General features: G+C 40.0%; 1 protein-coding gene and 1 non-coding gene across 2 annotated transcripts in view; both read right to left on the reverse strand.

Annotated features, from left to right (window-relative positions):
- LOC126469882 (E3 ubiquitin-protein ligase HERC2) overlaps window positions 1–22,106 on the reverse strand; it is an 846,528-nt gene that overhangs the window by 637,395 nt on the left and 187,027 nt on the right. Inside the window, exon 18 of the mRNA XM_050097213.1 lies at window positions 3,736–3,964. Coding sequence (XP_049953170.1) covers window positions 3,736–3,964 — 229 coding nt within the window. The remainder of the gene's footprint in view (window positions 1–3,735; window positions 3,965–22,106) is intronic.
- On the reverse strand, window positions 17,042–17,114 carry Trnat-ggu (transfer RNA threonine (anticodon GGU)). Its single transcript has one exon. It is a non-coding gene; the product is annotated as a tRNA-Thr (tRNA).

The following is a 22,106-nucleotide window of genomic DNA, read 5'->3' on the forward strand; positions in this document are numbered from 1 at the left end:
AATATCTTCATGAACGTGGATCACTAGTATGCGTTCCGGCTCATGGCTATAAGGCACCTTGCTATTATGAGGCAGGAATTTTTATATGAAGTTAACACCGATACTTACAAACCTATTGCCAAATGCAAAAAAAGGGGGGGCATTGCATTCACATCTAGAGCAGAGACGGAGGAAAGGGAGCCTTAATTAATACTGCCCACATAGTTGTCCAATTACAGTGGGCAAATGTATGCCAGTAGAGAATTGTGCAACAGTGAAAACACAGTACCTGATATGATGAAACACATTTCTGCCAGTTGATGAAATGTTATGTGACATGTTAATTGTAGATATCAAAAAGTCTAGCAGGATGACTGTATGGAAGAAGTGGTGAAACATGGAACAGGCTCTGTGGTGTTCTGAACATGTTTTGATCACACAGAAATAGACTCTCTTGTTGTTCAATCAAAACAGCAACATTGAGCTGTTGTAGACTCACATTTCCCTACTTACCATTCAGCTCAACAAGTACTATAACATTATGAGACTGGCTTTAAACAGTTCTCATATACTATTATGTTATAGCTGTTACTATAACGCAAGAACAACATCCAGAAGCAACCATTCATTTACACTGGCTCACCAAGTCCTCACATTGAAAACTCACAGTACAGCACAGCACAAGCCAGACACAGTCTTCACGTAATATGACCAATTTGCATTAACTGTCATGGCTGAAGTGGCTGAGCACCAATATTTCCTACGTACACACAGTGCTATAGAGAACCACAGTTAATGTCTCTAGCAACTGCAGCCTCTATGGAAAGCTGCAGGGATTGATTTATTGATAGCTCTTTACACACTCTCCATGCAACTAGAGTCATCTTTTTATACACATAGTATAGCTGCACAATAAGCCATACACTGGCCACACATATTCTAGCAGTATTTTTGAATCAACAAGTATACGGACAGACAAAAGGCAATGATTATCAGGCATGTCATGCAACTAGTTTGCATTCACACTAGCACATAGTATGCCATCTCTACATTCACCACTACCATTCCACTTCAGTTCCCTACGCCAACCCCAAATCCCCAAATACCCCAACCCCCCTTCCTCAGCTAAAATCATTTTCCCATGATTATCCCAATTGTTTCCATTGTATTTATGGCTTACCTTGTTCCATGCCAAAGAAACATTCTTCTATTGAATGCTTCTTTTACTTGCTGTTTTATTCTATCTGTACTTTTACACAATGATATGAAGTCAGAAAGTTTGTAAACCTAATGAAACATTTTCAGGTATTCAAAAATAGTACTTTTTGTTTCATGAAGTTAAAAAAATATCACCACTTGTGAAGGCTATTGAAATACTGATCACTAAATTTTTATTGTCCAGTGAGCTTAATATTATGCACCTGAAGTGCACAGCATGTAACGCCGGAAATGCATATAATCCTATTTCCATCTATTGTACTATTATTTTTTTCCTTGTTTTGTTACCTCAAGATATGACATTTCTGTCTCTTTATATATTGTAATTGTTTTACTGTTTGTATATATATATTTATGCACTCATGTCGATGTATAATTGGTTTGTTTCGTAAATATTATTTGTATTTTTACGCTGGGTCTTGCCTAGGGAAAACTGCTATCGAACGATTACGTCGATAGGTCGTGTGACGAATCAAAGTGTGTAGGATCTTTGGTAGTGTTAACTCTGCCGCGTGGAGCGCGGGCAGAACAGTGGGAGTCTGGCGGTAGTAGCGAGTGGAGCAGGTGTGTTGTGTGACGCTCCCGCGAGTTGCCGCGCTTTCGGGGTTTGGCAGCATGTAATTGCGCTCGACTCGCGGTGATAGTTTCTGACATGGTGTCGCGGACGGGAAGCATTAGCTGGCGCACATCAAGAGCCGTTTCGCCTGGTGACCGTGTCGAGAAGAAGGCGCGCCAACATCCAGCTTCTGCAACAGCGACGGCCGACAATGAGTGACTGTCGCCACCTCCTCGATCGACGGCTTCAAACCTTCAATCAACCAACAAGGAAGACTAAAAGCACGTAAAGTTTCAGAACTGTATGGCAGACCTCAGCTTTTCAAATTGTTCCATTTGCCTCGCAAAATTACAGCAACTTAGCATGAACTTTTGTTGCTCATTGTCCCAATTGCATTGCCAAGCAGGGTCCCTTCCTTTTCCGAAATGAGACCGAGGGTCGTTGAAATTCAAACGCCAGCATCATTCGATTTCACTGCTTTAATTTCAAAGTTCAGCTGGCTACAATATTTAGATTGCACAGGCACAAATTAAGAGTGCAAGTTTTGTTACCGTATTTTAGTTACCTGTGACTGCAGCTCAGCTTGGTACGTACTAAATTTTACTATTGTTAATAGTTCAGAATCATTTAATTCAAGTTCAAAGTAAAATCTCTTGTTTCTAAATTGCGTAGAGTCAAGTTGCTTTTGAAATGATTGTTGAGGTAGTCCAAGACTAATCGTATTTTACTGGATTTCGATGTGCTTCAGAAAGAAAGCTCACTATTAACTTCAGTCAGTAAATTAACTTTCGATTTTCCGGTTTTATTAATTCTTTTGCTAAATTAAGTCAGAGTGTAGCGAAATTTATTACTTCTGACAAACTTTCAGTTTTCACACTACACGTGTCAACCTTCAGTTGCCACGCTTCTAGTGTTAATTATATGTGTAATAACCTTTCTTTTTCAGTTACTATAGTAATTGTCCTTAGGACTGGCGACCGTGATTTCCCCCAAATCTCAAATATCTAATTACCGCTAGTTAATTGTTAACGTAACGGCCGCACATTTACTTTCTTTATTAACTTTACCCCTTTTCAAAATTAATTTCCACCAGTTTCATTTGCATTTTTCCTTTCATTTAGATGTAACCCTTTCCTCCCTCTTTACCGACAGATTAACTTCGGTGACGATTGCTTTTCCAAAATTCCCATTAGGTACACGCGGTTTCATTTTTCACTGTCATTAAGGTCGATAAGTGAGGGGGAGGTTACAAGCATTAGGGTTTATTCATTCCCATTGTATTCTGTAGTGATCAAATCAGTCAAATATTTAGAGCAGCAGTTTAAAGAATGCTGTAAATTAATTCAAAGTTATTTCTCAGTTGGAGGAGGAGCAGGAGATTAGTGTTGAAACATCCCATCAGCAACGAGGTCATTAGAGATGGAGCACAAGCTCGAATTAGGGAAGGATGGAGAAGGAAAGCAGTCATGCCTTTATGAAGGAACCATCCCAACAATTGCCTTAAGTGATTTAGGGAAATCATAGAAAACCTAGATCAGGATGGTCAGACACCGGTTGTAACTGCAGTCCTCCCGAATGCGAGTCTAGTATACCCCACTCAGTCTCTCTCTCTCTGTTTGAGATTCATATCTTGATGCCACATTCTTTGAAACGGCATGAAGATTAAATGCTCAAGGCAGTTTTGTACAGAATTCAACAACATGGAATGCAACTTTGAGCACTGATATCATAGAGCTAATCATAACATCACAGAGGTCTGAGCATTTGATTTACCTTATGGATTTTGTACTATTGTGTAATCATTTATATATTTGACTGTCACTATAATAACCCACGTTAAATTTAACCAAACAGACTAAATTATATAAACCATTGACATTCAATTTTTTTTTTGTGTGCAGAAAATACATCAAGGCTACCATTGATTTAGAGAGATATATGAAATTCACATACTAAAACACAAAAAATAATGCTCAGAATACCTGAATTAGGCAGCAGTGATGAAAGGGTGCGGGCCCTTTCATCAGCCGTTGGAAGGAGTGCACTCCAGCCAACTTGCAATGCAGCCTGGGCTGCAGCCTGAACAGAACCCAGCACTCCACGATTACTAGCCAACTGAACCACTTTCTCTTTCAAGTTTATTAAGAGACTGCTTCCTGATGTAAGACCAACACTTGCCACATCCATATTGTGCCCAATTAGCACATGTAACTGTAAATTACAAAGAAACAAATTAAACCCACAAAGAAACAAATTAAACCCAGTTTACGGTATCTTACCAAATGAGCATTACAAATGTAGTCAGTTCAGCCATACAAATGCAATTATGTAGCCTAGTAAATGTAATCTGTGTTTCCTTCTGTGGAGCTTTTCACTAGAGTGAATCTCATAACTATAGAACCATTATACCTACAATCAAGAAATGATGTATGCTCAAATATAGATGAAAATAATCTTTATTCTGAAAAATTAAACAGTAATAAATGGCAGACAATGAAATCACCCACTCATGTCTTCAACAGCAGACAGTTCACACACATAACTGATATGATAACTATAGTCTGTTCAAAATTACTTTATGGCTGACAGCTACAAGGGAAGTAATAGGAGGAAAGCACATGTGGGAATCACAGACCGTATTCCGCCAATCTCGAGACCCGTAGCTGCAGCAAACACCCACACTATTATTTGTTGTGCAGCACTGAAAAATGTCAGTAGGAAGTTCTCTTGGACAGGATATTGCTGTACAAGGGCAGTGGAGAGAAATGGTTTGTACATTACATGCCTACTTTGAGACTGGAAAACGTAACAGTTGCCCACTGCTCTCTGTTAACAAGGTAATCAACAGAACTGTGGTGGCCCTGAACAGTAAACAAAAAGACTGTTGTGAAGATTGGAAAGGAAATGTTTAAGAAAGAAAAAGAAACTGGAGAAACATCAAAAATGAAAACCCTTGGAGAAAAAAAGTTGTATGGATAAGTGGATTACCAATATAGATTTGTTTGCGCAAGATACAATTTTTTGACATGTTTATGATTATTATCGCAGAGAGAAATATATGATACTCTGCAAGTTATTGATCATACTTAAGGAATTGGAACTTTTTTAATGCAGTTGCACATCATTATTCACAGTTTCACACAATCTAGGCACTCACTATGGACATGTCTGTGGTCATAGGCTGTTGACAGAGGAGGCTATAGCTGCATGGTGATGCCATTTTTTTAATGCAGATCCATAGTATGTAAATGGATGAAGTGGTGTGGCTTGATGAAACATGGTCAATTCTGGTCATTTTTATCAAGCAGGACAGAGAATGCATCTAAACAACAATGGTAATACCTCCTGGCAAGTTGGGCACACTTAATTCTTCTTCATGCAGCCACTGTGCAAATTTCTGTCCCAAACAGTTTCCTGGTTTTTAAATTAAAAAACACAGAAGACTACAATGAAGAAAAGAACCACAATACATTTACAAATTGGTTCATATGGTCACTAATACCAAACCTGGGAAAACTATCAACAATTGTTCTATGTAATGGTCCCTACACTTCAGTTGTGGTTGACAAGGCACCTACCATGCCGATGGGGAAGGAATAAATGATTGATTGGGTCCAGCACCAAACTTCAATGTGTGTGATAACCTTACAAAGAGGGAACTTATGGGAAAAAATCCATAAACCACAGTTCCCCATATACAAAATCCAGAATCTCACAAAACCATACCGCAAACAATCATTAGACTACCACCCTACCATTGCCATTTCAACCCGATAGAGTTACTATGGGCCCAAATTAAATTTACATTTCCTGGAATAATAATAAATTTACTATCTCTGCAGTCAAAGCACTCGCACAAGAAGCTGTCAGGAACATCATCACACAAGAAGCTGTTAGGAACATCACCACTGAAGACGGTAGGAAAGCCATCAAACGTGCACAGAGCAGCATTGAAGGAGCATGACAGACTGAAGCTGTTTTGGAAAATTCAGAGAAGGAAGTGATTATTTCATTGAATAGCGACAGTGACACTAACATGTCAAGCATCTGTCACAGGTACGAAAGTGACATCAGTGGAGTTTTTCCATTATTCCATTATTACCTGGATTCAGTTGCATGTTTGGAGCACACAATTTACAATGGTAACTAGCTACATAAAAATTATATTGTCATAAGTTTTGAAACTTTAAAAAGAAAGCCTTTTCAGCAACTATTACCATATGTAGTTCGTTTTAGGAATTCAGTCTGTATCAAATAAAATAAATATTACTGTGTGCAGTATAATTGCTACAATACCGTCTTAGTAATTCGTTGCTGCAGATAAAACTAAAATCAAAACATAGTGCAACTTTTCCGCTACAAATTGATAACAGTTCCATATCTGTACACTGAATAATTTGCCTGTTTGAGTGAGTTGCACGAAGCGTAAGACTACGTGCACGTGCCATTCAGGATGTGACAACTCTGCTCCATGCTTCTTCATGTTCCTGCAGAACCACCAATCCTAAAGCAATTTTGAGCAGACTATAAATAAAACATTTTTGTACATGTTATAGTTTTTCAGCAGCAGTGGCATGACAGAGAGGGATGGCTTACATCATATACTTATAAGTGAATCAACAGACTTTGTCACTGGATCAGGGACTACCAAATGCAGTTACTAGGGCAAGTAATGAAAATGTGACAAAATGGTGTCCTTGTGATCGTACTGGCATGTTAGGACTGCACTTCCTTGTGGACACAGGTTCACATAATGTAAATCACTGTAAAGTGTTTAACAGTAATTTTTACCATTCTAGTATCACTAAGTTTCATGTTGCCTTTAGTGCCATTAAATCCAGCTATTCAAAGACATTTTCATTGGCGGAATTTTGTCAATTAAGGAATGAGGACCTGTGGCTTGCAAGTATATCACCTGTTCATAGTACACGCAAATGTCAATGATTAAAATTCCAAATCCCTGCATCAACTTACGTAGTGAAACAAAATATACTGTGTATGATAACCCAGCTGTCAGATGTGAAAGTCTAACTTGGCAGACCCCTGTGACCTTCACATATTTTGTGACAAGTTTGTTATTATTTCTTAAATGGAAATGTGTTTAATATTTTTATCACGTATTTCACATCCATTAGAGCCATTTAACTTGGAATCTGCGGAAGAGACATAATGTGTGTATACACATTTTAATATGGATTCCTTTTAACTTGTCTACATCCTTGAAAACCTGCTCACAAAGGATCTATGGAATAAAAGGTATATCTACTCTAATCTAGTCCAGATGCTTAGCGGGAGGATTAATCTATGTGCTGAAACAGCATTCACTTGCTCATGTCATTTCACACAGAACTAAAATAACAATTTAAAAAATTACATTACAAAATCTCTCATCACAGATATCTAAAGTCAGTACAATAGTTATGATAAACTAATTTAACTAAGCTCTAACTAAATGTGCAGAAAAGTTCTAGTAGAATGTAAATAATGTAGGCTTGTGTGCGCCTCATGAGCGGAGTTGTTTATAATGCATTAATGTCCACCTCCCTTCTCTAGCACTTTATGGACGGGGCCCAACAGTTCACAAAATTTCAAAACCCATGTGAGGCATGTGTCAGTATCAGCAAGGATTGTGGACAAATCTCAAGTCAAATCAAAGACTGCCCTGATCTCAGTATAAAAAACACACATTGCCAAAATATGTTAAACTGAAAATGGCTCACTACAAACAGTGCTGGATCCTCCTGTTGGAGGAGGAAACTGTGTGTTAAAGAGGTACATCCTATGTGCTGTCTGATGAACGGCACCTCCTTCTATAAGTGTGGCTGGGATGAAGTCCATCTAGCCCATGTGGTCGATTTGAGTGGCTGCAGCTTCTTGTCTGCCACTCCCAACCATTCAGTTTCTCACAGACACATGATTCTTCTGTCAGATAATGAGATGACAGCATGCAACGGAAAGGCACATTGACATACCACATCATACAAACACGTTTCTTTGGCTGCCTTGTCAGTTATAATGTTTCCCCATATCCCAATGTGTCCAGCAGGAAGGAGGAGATTAGTGTTAGACTTCTCATTGACAACGAGGCCATTAGAGAAGAACACAATCCCGGATTGGGGAAGGTGGAGAAGGGAAGCAGCTGTGTCATTGCGAAGGAACCATCTTGGCATTTGCCTTACGCAATTTAGGGAAATCACGGAACACCTAACTCAGGATGGCTGGATGTGGGTTTGAACTGTCATCCTTCTGAATGTGAGTCCAGAGTCACAATGTGTGCAAATGCAAAGTAAAAGACCTCTTTGCCTCAGGTGTCATGGATGAGCTGAATCAACAAGTGTACTTGGTACATTTGGTGAATTACATGTACTGCACTGAGTGAGTTGGAACAGATGAGAAAACTTTTACTGTGATGCTTTTGAATCCAATCCAGGCCCATCATAATGCCACATAACACTGCATCATAATTTGTAAATTGTTCCAGTAGGCATACCTGGAAAACCCTATTTGCGAAAACAGGGCAAAATCAAGGGCATACTCTTACTGGGATCCATTCGTATAAACAATGATAAAACAGTGGTACTAAAGAAAACAGAGATATTAAAATATTATGTGGATTACAAGCTTTCTTTGGGCCCCTAAACAACAAAAGATGGCACTTTGCACCTTTCCTGGCTGTGTATTTGGGAGACTAATAAACCCATATCTGTGAGACAGTCAGTAGCACTGTATTCCAAATATTGGCCACATGGGGCCAATTCCTAAACTGTCACCCAAAGTTGGGATGGACCACCACACTAAATGCTAATGATGGAGGCAACAATGAGGTGTTCAGTGCCTGTCAAGCCAGGAGGAGGTGCCACTGAATCTTTAGTGGTGTTTCATTAGCCTCTGCACACAGACTCTTAAGTGGGCTGGTCTAAAATGCTCCAGTTGATATCTGAATGCTTTCATGGCGGACAGTGTCTATATTTTGAGGCAAGAAATATGGGCTGATCCCTAAATCACAATGCCGTAATCTGTGATCTGACAAATGAGCCGCAAAACTGCAGGGGGTGGAATATATCAGTTCCCTACACCTCTCCACTGAGGCACTTCACAATATTCAATGATTTGAAGCCCTCGTTTGCAAGTCTTTTAGGTGCAGGAACCAGGTTAAGTCAAATAGTAGGAGCAAAAATGGCACATTGTCCTTAAACTTTAAAAGAATGTCCCCCATTATGTACTCTGGTGGGTGAAAACTGAAATGAGCAGAGTTTAAGTTGAAAAAAGTAGTCTTCTCAAGTGAGAACCTTTTATTGGTCTGCTCCCAGCCTCCTTATGGTCAGCTAAAGTTGCCTTATAGTCATCATAAGATCAGAGGGAGAGCAGAAGATGGCGAAGTCATCCACAAATAAAGAACTTTTAAATGGGCTTCTGACTGCAGAGGAGTGATAGTGATGCAAACAGTGTCACACTCACAAGGAAAAGGCCTTGTGGGGAAGGACCCTACTCACGCCATATAGAATTCATATGCTTTCCATTGTGTGCCAGCCTAGTCCGCTGTAACTAGCTATGACGTCACGAATGTTGCGCGATACCTTAAAAGTAAAGTAAATAATCTGAAAAGTTAATAGCATGTCAGGAGTGATGCTAAAATGATAATGTGTTAAGTTTCAGTTTAATAACTTTAACAGTTTTCCGAAATTTGAACATTTTATGTAAAAATAATCGGTGCAACAGGAAGGAGTTAGAAACTTCAAAATTTATATTCAGATTCCTTTTTCATTGTAATTTAATGGAACAGCATGCTGGGTCTCACAAAGTAATATTTTGGTTGAAATTCATGATTTCTGTTATTATGTCCTAAAAGTTCAGAAGGCAAGATAGATTGAGTAAGTGATTAGATAAAGCTAGGATGTTTAGATTTAGGTAAAATGGAGATACACTATAATAACAAAGACGTGAGAAGTTTCCAAAAGGTGGCTATAAAACTATAGCTGTAGCGTCTCTCCAAAGGGCAAGTTCAGAGCTCACCTATCGCGTGCAGTGAAACTCTCACCAAAAGTATTTAATCTAGCCACATCAGAATTTTATATTAGATACTTACCTGTGTGCTGATTGCACAATTAAATTGAGAGCTTCATCAGCCATCAGTGAATGAAGCAATTAATTACTTAGTAACTTGAAGTGGTGCTCTACTAGCCCCAGCTGCTAGACAGGAAGGCAAATTTTGTCGGCTGCACTTTCGGCGGTCCACACCGCGGCAATATAAATAAGAGCGCTGCGAGCTAGAGGTGGGCCCCAGTTCTCTTCTAGATTCGTAGCAGCACGCAGTCCATGTCGGAAGCTGCATCGCATCTGTGCAGTTGCAAGGAACAGCCTTGGATGCCGTATTACGTAACTCGGTATGCACGTAACCATTACTAGCATGGTGTTTGATGACTATTAACATTAAATTTTGGTGAGCATTCACTTTGGACATTTACATCGATAACGATTATTAAAAAGGTTTGTTATCTAGGGATAATAGGATCCGTGAAATAGACTCTGAACAGCTCTGATAGTACAAGAGCTGATAGTAGCATTTCTTGGGTAAACTTTTGTCTGGAACTTTACGCTTTATCGCTTTCAGAATATAGTGAAAATTGTTATAGTAAATTGCATTTTCTATGAATCCCAGATGGCATCCTAAATCCTCAGCATAAGGAACTTCAATGATCAATAACATTATTTCTCCATCAGAGATCTTTAATTACACAGATTATTTTAATTACAGGCATCACGTTTTTGCTAATCACTTTCTGGTTGCCAACATTGTAGTTAGAGAGGCTGTGTTGAGAAAGGTAACAATAGAAATTTTCCACCCGCTGCCCCACAGCCTCTGACATGGCCAACCGATTCCACTCATGTTGCTTGTGTATAACATAAACCGAAAGACTTTAAGATAATTTGGCTCAACATCCATCTAGTTTTGAGAAAATCACTTGTTCCATTCATGACACACAATCAACTAAAAATTGACAGGACTGGTAGATAATTAAAAACTGAGTATTTTTCATCAACACTTATAGGGCCTGCAAACACATATTTTCCTAGAAATCAAGAAATAAATTGTTATGATTTCTGCCTGTGTACCCATAAAGTAAAAGCTTTTCAACCAAAGTGCCACTGGCATAGCGACTGAGCCATCTGGCAGGGGAGCAGAGAACCAGTGATTGATTCTCAAATGCATTCTGCAGTTTATTTTCTTTTTTTTCTGCATTGACACTGGTAGGAATAACAGGGTTACTAAAGTGATCAATAAGGAATAACAGAATGGTCAGTAAATAAATTTTTCAAATGACTTGGAACAGTAAATACTTAAGATTTTAAGCCTCACTGTGTGAAAGTAATGCCGAGTAATACCACTGTGAATTCATCATGATTGACAACAGACAGTCGACTGTGCAGTGTTTATTTACAGTGAAGGATGGTACAGAATTTTATCTGGATGTTCCAGAATTGCAATGTACTTCTGGAAACCCAATGAGCATTCCACAACCCCCCAGTTGTGACAACAATTCATAGCATAAGTTACAATCAACTTTCAGGTGTCGTACGCACTAAAATTAATTAGTGAAAAGGAAATATTGATAAATGTAAAACAAGCCTGTTTTCTACCAAATGTTCAGAAGGAATGATGTAGTTGCACTTAAATTGTATTATTAGATATCCTTGGTGCCATGAGTATATTTGCTTTGAATGTTTGTATTACATGTAGCAGCCATTTAGTTGTACAAAGTAAAGTAAGGACATGTAACAGGGTAAATAAAAGGGCACAGTAAGGTAACCATGATTAAAAGTTTAATTCTTTACTAATTAGAGTCATTTGAGATATTTATTTGTCTACCTTGCTATTATTCCTTATTGATTATCTTATTGACTCTCCCATTATCACACCACACATGACAATAAAAGATCCCGACAATTACGCACCATTAACTTTAGGGGTGGTTTTCTCAAAAACAGAGGAGTCTTGAACCAAAATATATTACAGTCTTACATTTAGATTTTACACAAGCAATCTGCCAATTGGTTGGCCGTGCCTGAGGCCTGCCCTTGGGAGTGCACTGCCTTGGGAAACTACATACTCCTGAACAAAGCAATCAGACAGGAAATCACCAACAAAATATTGAAAGCACCAGTCCTTGAGGAAGGAGTTTGGATGACACAGAGATGGTAAAAAAGTGTTCAGCTAAAACCTGAGCGTTTTCTTTAGGCATGCCCACCAGGACTCCATTTCTCAACTAGGCAATAACGTGAGGTTTACTGACTTTGCCTGAAATCTGCCTTATTGAGTCCCAAATTCATGTAGTGGAAGTGGGCCGATTAATGGAAGTCACAAATTTCTACCAGGAGTTCCTCTTTCATTTCTTTTATCTCCTGCCTTGCTTGTGATCTCACAAACTTGAAGGCACGGAGATTTTCTGTAATTGGATGGTGTCTGAATTGCTGAAAGGGACAGGCTGTCATCAGAGGTGGTTGCTAGAGTTGGAAATGGAATCGACAGCAGCTCATTGGATCAAACAGATGATACAGCCCCATGATCTCCTGGGCACAATCCTATTGTTTGAAGATGGCCTGCAGACTGTGTCACAACCAGTTTGCCCTCTGAAACATCAATTTTGTAATCTCCTGTTGGCACTCTCCAAGTCAGTAGGTGGTCCACACCAGAAAGTGAGCAATGGAGTGCAGATTTATGGCCACTTCCCACTAAACTGAGTCTGCAATAGCTGGGGAGCAAAAACAAAGCTCAATGGCTGAAGATGACCCTACAGCTGTAAAAAAAAAACTGTGTCACCTAGCTTTAGTTTAAAAGGCAGACACACTATGAATGGGTAAGGTGCTGAATAATTTGACCCCTGGAGCAAGTGGTAGCCAATGGTTCATGAGATGGAAGCTATAAAGAACACACTGTGATCTCAACTGGTATGACACATTTCACTGCAACTGCCTGTATGGTCATGGTAAGAGGGACAGGAGAGGAGCAGCATCTGTCATCAATGAAAAGAACTACCACAGCCTTAGCCCTGTCTCCAGTAAGGTCATCTTTACTGTAGGTGTTAGCCCCTTAACTCAGATGTGTCAGTGACTTTAAAATGAGTTTCTTGCAAGCAGATGGAGATCGGTCTCTCCTGGGCCAGTAGCTATATTTTTTTCAAATGCAATTGGTATCCATTTAAGTTCCATTGTAATATAGAAGAACATGTCAGAGCCATCGATTAGCGAGTGTTGTCCTTGTCCCTCTCCCTCAGCAGTGATGGTTTACCTGAGAGATCAGGGGAATGTTAGACGGTGCCCAGGTCTCCAGTTCCTCCATGTAGATATAAGTATCCTCAATCACACAATCATCATCAGAAAGGGAGAGTGCTTGGTGATCCAATGATTTTGCTGCCACTTCATTCAATTTTGAATGACTTTTTGTGTGGCATTGTTTTTACTTGTGGGAAGAGTTCATTGTATGGATAGAGAGGATGTCATAGTGAGCCTGTGATGGTGTGCAGTAGCATGTGGCTGAGGTTCCAAGTCAGTCATTGATGGCTTCCAAATGGTTTCTAGTCAAGTGTAGCTTTTCTCCTCAGGTACACTGACAAGTGCACATACTCATATTTGAATTTGTGGTCTGGGTTTGTTTGAAGGCATCACACTTCCTGACTCGCTTCTTAAGGGCTGATGCAAACGTTAGATGATATACAGCACTGAAAGCTTATATAGCTTCGCCACAGGGTATGCGTCTCATAACATTCAACTCCTGAATTATCTTTTCTCATTGTGAACTCCTCACTCCCTGCTTCAAACTGAGTGATCTGTAGAGCAGTTCACACATTTCAGAGGAAGTGTAAAAGAGTTGCCCGATTCGTGATCTGAGGCTCCACGATCTCCACAAGTAGACCTCCCGCTACATGCCATTGTGATATGACCAAATCTTTGATATTTGAAGCGCCACATTGGGTTTGGAACAAACGGCTGAACATTTAAGTTGGATATAGGCTGCAAGAATATGTTTAGGTAATTATGGAGTGTTGAATTTTAAAATAAACATTGCAGTTTTTTCCAAGATGCCATTGACTCTCCTGACATAGTTCTGCACTTTCACAATTCCAACGTTTTTCCACTCTTCACTTAACTTCTCAGAGTCCATCTCTACTATATCAGTGTAGGTAACCAGGCCCTTACACATGTTAAATGTGCTATGCGGCTTAATCACAACAGGGTAGTCACCTAGGGCCTTGCATCCCAGAATCTTAGATACTTTGTGTGACATGACGGTTTCATCTAGAAGTGTTTCATTATGAAGTCGTTTAATGCTTTTTAAGGGCCCAGCAATACCCTCCAATGCCTTGTGAATATAGAAAGGGGAGACCTTCTCAAAGGTTCCCTCTGCTCTCTTGATTACCACGTAAAGTGGAGGGATGAGGAAGGAGCTAGTAAAATTATATTAGCGTAAGTCTAACAGAGAAAATAAGAGACGTGTGGAATGGTATGTCATCATCATTTCAGTAATTGCATATTCTGTTACTACAAGGGCATCAGTACGCTCAGAGGTGTCTGTTGAAAACACGAGCGTAAGGATCTTCTGCATGCTAAAGTTTGTTTCTCCATGTATGTGCTGAACCAGTTTATGGTTTATGTTCCTCTGTATTATGGACTTCACTCTACCAGACAGATTTTTGTCTTCTCCCCCCCTCCCCCCCCCCCCCTCTCTCTCTCTCTCTCTCTCTCTCTCTCTCTCTCTCTCTCTCTCTCTCTCTCTCTCTCAATCCCCCCCTCCCCCTCCCCCTCCTCTCCCTCACGTCGAACCACCTGGGGAGTTTGTGGCACAAGATTGATGTGTTAAAGGAACTGCTGCCTTCATAATGCCGATATCAATATCTTTTTCTTCCCTGAAGATTCCTTCTTCATAGGAGCAACTGGCACAGGTGCATATACTGGCACTCTGTTCCTTGGAATTTCTTTCTGTAATATTGCTTCACACTTATTTCAGATTTTGAGCAAGACACAGCTTGGTCTGAGGTAGCATGTTTATTACACTGATCAGTTCTCAGACTCTTGAAAGGCACTAGTTGCAAGCAAGATTACATTACGACATGTTTCACTATAAAACTTTTCTGCCAATTTTAGAGTTTATGCCCATTTTTCTAGTACATCAGTAACATTTTCTCAAATGTATTCTACTGTACCTTACTGTAACAAAGTCATTGTGTCACAATGAATTTCTTTAGTGTATTTATTTCAGAGCACTAAAGTCTTGTGCTCTTTTATTGGACTGGAAGTTATTACCACTGAACAACCTCTTCCAAGCCACTGGAAATAACTAAATATTGATTACTGGGTTTTACATAGTTTTGACATATAGTTGGGACAAAACATTCTGTCCACAGAGAGCCCCACATTCCTATGTAAACCAAACACAACTGCCATATAACATACTTTTCACCATCCATTCACTGACTTAGTTCATGGTTAAACATTAGAATGAAGAGTATTTTTGTAGAGCCTTGCTATGTGGATGGATAAATCTTGATCTTCAGTCATGATACAATTCCAGCTAAGGAACTCTTGGTTCATCCAGTATCCCCAGACTGGAAGAAAACAATTGAGTTGCTCCACTCAGCACAGCCCCTGGCACAAAGGAGAGGGTGGGATGGGGAAGTATATAGACTACAGCATTACACAGCAAGAAACATTACATATTGCAACACTAGCAAGGTATGTTTAATTCTGCTATACATCAAAATAATACACTGAAGGAAAAAAATCACAACACCAAGGAGGAGTTATGTGACATAACCAAAAGTTGGTAGGCATGTTTCTACATCTGAAACATGACACCTATTCAAATTTCATGACAGTCGCATAGTGCCACTAAGAGGAGGCAAATCAGGTTTGCTTTAAATACTCACTGTAACTGTCATGAGCATCAGTCACCTTTAAGACTGGATGTTGTGAGTTGATGTTAGTCAAGAATGCCTTTAAGGTGACAAAGAAACCATTATCAACGCCTTAATGAGTTTGAATGAGACCTTGTAATAAGACAATGAGAATCTGAATGCTCCTCCTGCAATATTGCAGAAAGATTGGAAGGATTGTAGCCACTGTACATGACTGCTGGCAGTGGTGGTCACAAGAATATATGGTCGCAGACTGGGTTCCAGACAGTCATATAGAACTACAGAGAGGGAAGCCTATCATGTTTGGTGTATCGCTGTTTCATGTCGTACTGCATCTACAGCAGCAATTTGAGCAGCAGTTGCCACCAGTGACACAACAAACTGTTACAAATCCGTTACTTGACTGACAGCTGTGAGCCAGGCTCCCTGTAGCTTGCATTCCACTGACCTGAAACCATTGCCATTCACGATTCAGTGGTATCAAGTGGGAGCTCACTGAATGGGAGGGTGGAGGTCTGTTGTGTTTACTGATGACAGCTGGTTCTATTTGGTGACAGTTATGGCCATGTGTTGCTTATGAGGAGGCAAGCTGAGGGCCTGGAACCAACCTTTCTGTATGCTAGGCACACTGGACCTACACCTGGAGTCAAGGTCTGGCGTGTGATTTCATATGACAGCAGCAGCACTCTTGTGGTTATCCCATGCGTCTTGACTGCAAAACTGTACATCAATCTGGTGATTTGATCTGTTGTGCTGACATTCATGAACAGCATTCCACAGGGCGTTCTCCAACAAGATAATGCTTATCCACATGCTGCTGTTGTAACCCAACATACTCTACAAAGTGTGACAAGTTGCATGGCTGCTTGATCAGCAGATCTGTCTTCAACTGCACACATATGGGACATAATTGGATGACAACTCCAGCATCATCCATGAACAGCATTAACTGTCCCTGCAGTGAGCGACCAAGTGGAACAGGCATGGAACTCCAACTCACAAACTGACATCTGGCACCTGTACAACACAATTCATGCACATTTGCGTGCCTGCATTCAACATTTTGGTGATTAAAGTGGTTATTAATGCACTAACATTTCACATTTGCAATGGCTTGTCTCACACTTACATTAACTTGTGATCTTGCAATGTTAATCACTTACATGTGTTACCACACAAATATGTTCATGAAATTTCATTACTCCAAATTAATTATTTTTTGGTGTTGTGATTTTCTTCTTCCACCAGTGTATATTTGGGGTCTGTTTTTTCGGACATCATTTTGATCCTGCAGCCACTATGAATCACGACACAAAGGGATTAATGACATTAGCTGTCAATGGGCATTGATTTAAATCAATGGAGAACATTGAAAGTTTGTGCTGGACCGGGATTCAGACCCAGGACTTCTGCTTACCAGGCAGATGCACTGACCACTGTACCATCCAGACACGAACTACCCTAGCACACCTCCCATCAGTTCCAAATTCTCAACTTATCCAACACTACTGATGTAGTGTTCCTTGCCCATTATCCCCATTACTTGCAGTGTTTTGCCAATTCTCGTATGAGTTCGAGGATGGTGTGCATCCACACTGTCTCACTGTCTGTCCTTGCTCAAAATTCCAACTTTCCCCACTGATTTAAATTAGTGCCCATTGGCAGCTAATGTCATAATTCCTTTATGTCTTACATTAACATAAGTTTTGCATTGTTTCTTTTTATCATTTCACATAAATGGTAAGGGGATTACTTCAACAAGGGTAATAGTGATTCCTCCTCCTCCTCCCTTGTAATGTAATACAAGTAGTATAAACCACAATGTAGTAATATCAGTTACTCAAAACATTTTGAAGTAAATATTTGAAACCGTATCACAACACAAGTGTCACTCTAGTGTTGTCAAAATATATAGAGGAACTTGCTTAAAATGGAATTGTATGGGACTAAACTAACTTTCCAAATTGGACAAGTTCTCAGATTACAAAAAACTCATTCACTATGCTACATAAAATTTGTCTGGTATCATGTACACAAGTATAAATCTGTAATTATGCATACCTTCACTCCTGCACAGTAGATGTTCATTTACTGTATACTGAACAACGGCACTCTACAATATTACACTAACTGATAGATAATATGGCATTTCTTTATTTTCACTCTAACTTTAAGTGTGTTTATTGTTGTATGTACATACATACTATTCCATCTACATCTACATTGATACTCCGCAAGCCACCCAACGGTGTGTGGCAGAGGGCACTTTACGTGCCACTGTCATTACCTCCCTTTCCTGTTCCAGTCGCGTATGGTTCGCGGGAAGAACGACTGTCTGAAAGCCTCCGTGCGCGCTCTAATCTCTCTAATTTTACATTCGTGATCTCCTCGGGAAGTATAAGTAGGGGGAAGCAATATATTCGATACCTCATCCAGAAACGCACCCTCTCGAAACCTGGCGAGCAAGCTACACCGCGATGCAGAGCGCCTCTCTTGCAGAGTCTGCCACTTGAGTTTATTAAACATCTCCGTAACGCTATCACGGTTACCAAATAACCCAGTGACGAAACGCGCCGCTCTTCTTTGGATCTTCTCTATCTCCTCCGTCAACCCGACCTGGTACGGATCCCACACTGATGAGCAATACTCAAGTATAGGTCGAACGAGTGTTTTGTAAGCCACCTCCTTTGTTGATGGACTACATTTTCTAAGCACTCTCCCAATGAATCTCAACCTGGTACCCGCCTTACCAACAATTAGTTTTATATGATCATTCCACTTCAAATCGTTCCGTACGCATACTCCCAGATATTTTACAGAAGTAACTGCTACCAGTGTTTGTTCCGCTATCATATAATCATACAATAAAGGATCCTTCTTTCTGTGTATTCGCAATACATTACATTTGTCTATGTTAAGGGTCAGTTGCCACTCCCTGCACCAAGTGCCTATCCGCTGCAGATCTTCCTGGATTTCGCTACAATTTTCTAATGCAGCAACTTCTCTGTATACTACAGCATCATCCGCGAAAAGCCGCATGGAACTTCCGACACTATCTACTAAGTCATTTATATATATTGTGAAAAGCAATGGTCCCATAACACTCCCCTGTGGCACGCCAGAGGTTACTTTAACGTCTGTAGACGTCTCTCCATTGATAACAACATGCTGTGTTCTGTTTGCTAAAAACTCTTCAATCCAGCCACACAGCTGGTCTGATATTCCGTAGGCTCTTACTTTGTTTATCAGGCGACAGTGCGGAACTGTATCGAACGCCTTCCGGAAGTCAAGAAAAATAGCATCTACCTGGGAGCCTGTATCTAATATTTTCTGGGTCTCATGAACAAATAAGGCGAGTTGGGTCTCACACGATCGCTGTTTCCGGAATCCATGTTGATTCCTACATAGTAGATTCTGGGTTTCCAGAAATGACATGATACGCGAGCAAAAAACATGTTCTAAAATTCTACAAGAGATCGACGTAAGAGATATAGGTCTATAGTTTTGCGCATCTGCTCGACGACCCTTCTTGAAGACTGGGACTATCTGTGCTCTTTTCCAATCATTTGGAACCCTCCGTTCCTCCAGAGACTTGCGGTACACGGCTGTTAGAAGGGGGGCAAGTTCTTTCGCGTACTCTGTGTAGAATCGAATTGGTATCCCGTCAGGTCCAGTGGACTTTCCTCTATTGAGTGATTCCAGTTGCTTTTCTATTCCTTGGACACTTATTTCGATGTCAGCCATTTTTTCGTTTGTGCGAGGATTTAGAGAAGGAACTGCAGTGCGGTCTTCCTCTGTGAAACAGCTTTGGAAAAAAGTGTTTAGTATTTCAGCTTTACGCGTGTCATCCTCTGTTTCAATGCCATCATCATCCCGTAGTGTCTGGATATGCTGTTTCGAGCCACTTACTGATTTAACGTAAGACCAGAACTTCCTAGGATTTTCTGTCAAGTCGGTAAATAGAATTTTACTTTCGAATTCAATGAACGCTTCACGCATAGCCCTCCTTACGCTAACTTTGACATCGTTTAGCTTCTGTTTGTCTGAGAGGTTTTGGCTGCGCTTAAACTTGGAGTGGAGCTCTCTTTGCTTTCGCAGTAGTTTCCTAACATTGTTGTTGTACCACGGTGGGTTTTTCCCGTCCCTCACAGTTTTACTCGGCACGTACCTGTCTAAAATGCATTTTACAATTGCCTTGAACTTTTTCCATAAACACTCAACATTGTCAGTGTCGGAACAGAAATTTTCGTTTTGATCTGTTAGGTAGTCTGAAATCTGCCTTCTATTACTCTTGCTAAACAGATAAACCTTCCTCCCTTTTTTTATATTCCTATTAACTTCCATATTCAGGGATGCTGCAACGGCCTTATGATCACTGATTCCCTGTTCTGTACATACAGATTCGAAAAGTTCGGGTCTGTTTGTTATCAGTAGGTCCAATATGTTATCTCCACGAGTCGGTTCTCTGTTTAATTGCTCGAGGTAATTTTCGGATAGTGCACTCAGTATAATGTCACTCGATGCTCTGTCCCTACCACCCGTCCTAAACATCTGAGTGTCCCAGTCTATATCTGGTAAATTGAAATCTCCACCTAAGACTATAACATGCTGAGAAAATTTATGTGAACTGTATTCCAAATTTTCTCTCAGTTGTTCTGCCACTAATGCTGCTGAGTCGGGAGGTCGGTAAAAGGAGCCAATTATTAACCTAGTTCGGTTGTTTAGTGTAACCTCCACCCATAATAATTCACAGGAACTATCCACTTCTACTTCACTACAGGATAAACTACTACTAACAGCGATGAACACTCCACCACCGGTTGCATGCAATCTATCCTTTATTTGCTTTACATTTCACTTTTTTCACCACATATCAAGGAGGGTGTTTGAATTTCCTGTTCAAAATTGTTTCTTCTGCACAATATTTTGCACTATACAACAGTCCTAACATCTTGGGAGAATTTGTATGTGCTGAAAATCGCAAAACATCTTTTATGCACGCAATAGCTTCTTCAGGCGAATTAATTTTTCTACAGATGTCATTTTGCTCCTCTTCTTCTTCCTTTGTTTCTCCCTGACCACCTTCCGCATTGCAGATTTCTATTAAATTTGTTGCTGATGTAAAAGTGGAGTGATTTGACAGAAAGCCATCACAGTAAATGTAGTCATCTACACTGCATGAAATGTTTCGCATGTTCATTAATTCAACAACTGCTGCTGCATTTTCTTGAGCTTTGATAGCCACTGAAGCAACTGGTTCTGGACCTCCAAACCCCACTTTAAGCACTTGGTAACAGTTTCAGGCTTTACTTCCCTTACTGCCAAGCCAATCCAATTTACTGCGACACTTTCAGCTTCTTCAACGTTAAGAGACATTTAACAATCACCTACAATGGTACTTGAAAGTGTAAATAACCTCTGGATCCATGGGTTTTGTGAAGCTGGTTGAACCTTGTGGGAACCAAGCCAATTTCACATTTGATAACTTGACTTTCGGGTGGCAGGCTGAGTCACCTACGAAAATGAGAACTTGGTGATTTCCTTTTTACATTTTGGCACTGAAAGAGCCAAGCCATTCTTCCATAAATCCATCCACCATCAGTGCCTTTTTATTGTTTCACCATGAAACTGGAAGCTTACTGATGTCTATGTTTCTGAAACAATGTGGTTTTGCTTCCTTTCCAATTATCAGTGGCTTCTTCATTTTACCTAACACGTTTCCACACAGCAGTACAGTGAGCCTTTCCTTGAACATTTTTCCACTAATACACTTTTCACGTTGAATTGCTAGAGATTTGGATGATAGTGCACAACAAAACTGTCCTGTTTCATTGACACTGCACAATTCTTTTCAATCATAATTTGCAATTAGGTTGTACAGTACTGTCTTTGAATTCTGTTGCTACACCATCCTGCACATCCTCAGCTACCTCACACACAGCATTCCACACCATGTTGTGCTTAGCTTTGAAACTGTCAGACCATCCTTTGGGTCCCTTAAATTCTGTATTTCCAAGCTCCTTGGTGACTTGCAGTGCCTCACTCTGCAATGTTGGGCCAAACAAAGGTAAGTTTTTTGCTTGTGCACTTACAAAACATTCCCACACTCTCTCATTAATTCCTTCATTTTCAGTCTTCCTCACCTTTCTTTTCATTTGCCCATTCCGTTTCACCCACTCATCCTGTATCCTATCCTTCTTTCTTAAAGTATCATAAATTTATGTTTTACTGCATTTGAAACGCAACATTATTTCGCATATAGAGTGTTTGTCATTCTCATTCGACTCATTTACCACAACCTTTCCGTTAAGTTTAAGTGACAAATACTTTTTGCCCAATATCATTTATCACATAAAGTGTTATTAGTCAACTGAAACAGCCAGAAAAGAATGCAAGTAGTGCATTTCTTTCCAATGTTTAACCTTGCCAGACAAAACTATTGT

This window comes from Schistocerca serialis, chromosome 3, assembly GCF_023864345.2.
Source record: "Schistocerca serialis cubense isolate TAMUIC-IGC-003099 chromosome 3, iqSchSeri2.2, whole genome shotgun sequence".
Lineage (NCBI taxonomy): Eukaryota > Metazoa > Arthropoda > Insecta > Orthoptera > Acrididae > Schistocerca > Schistocerca serialis.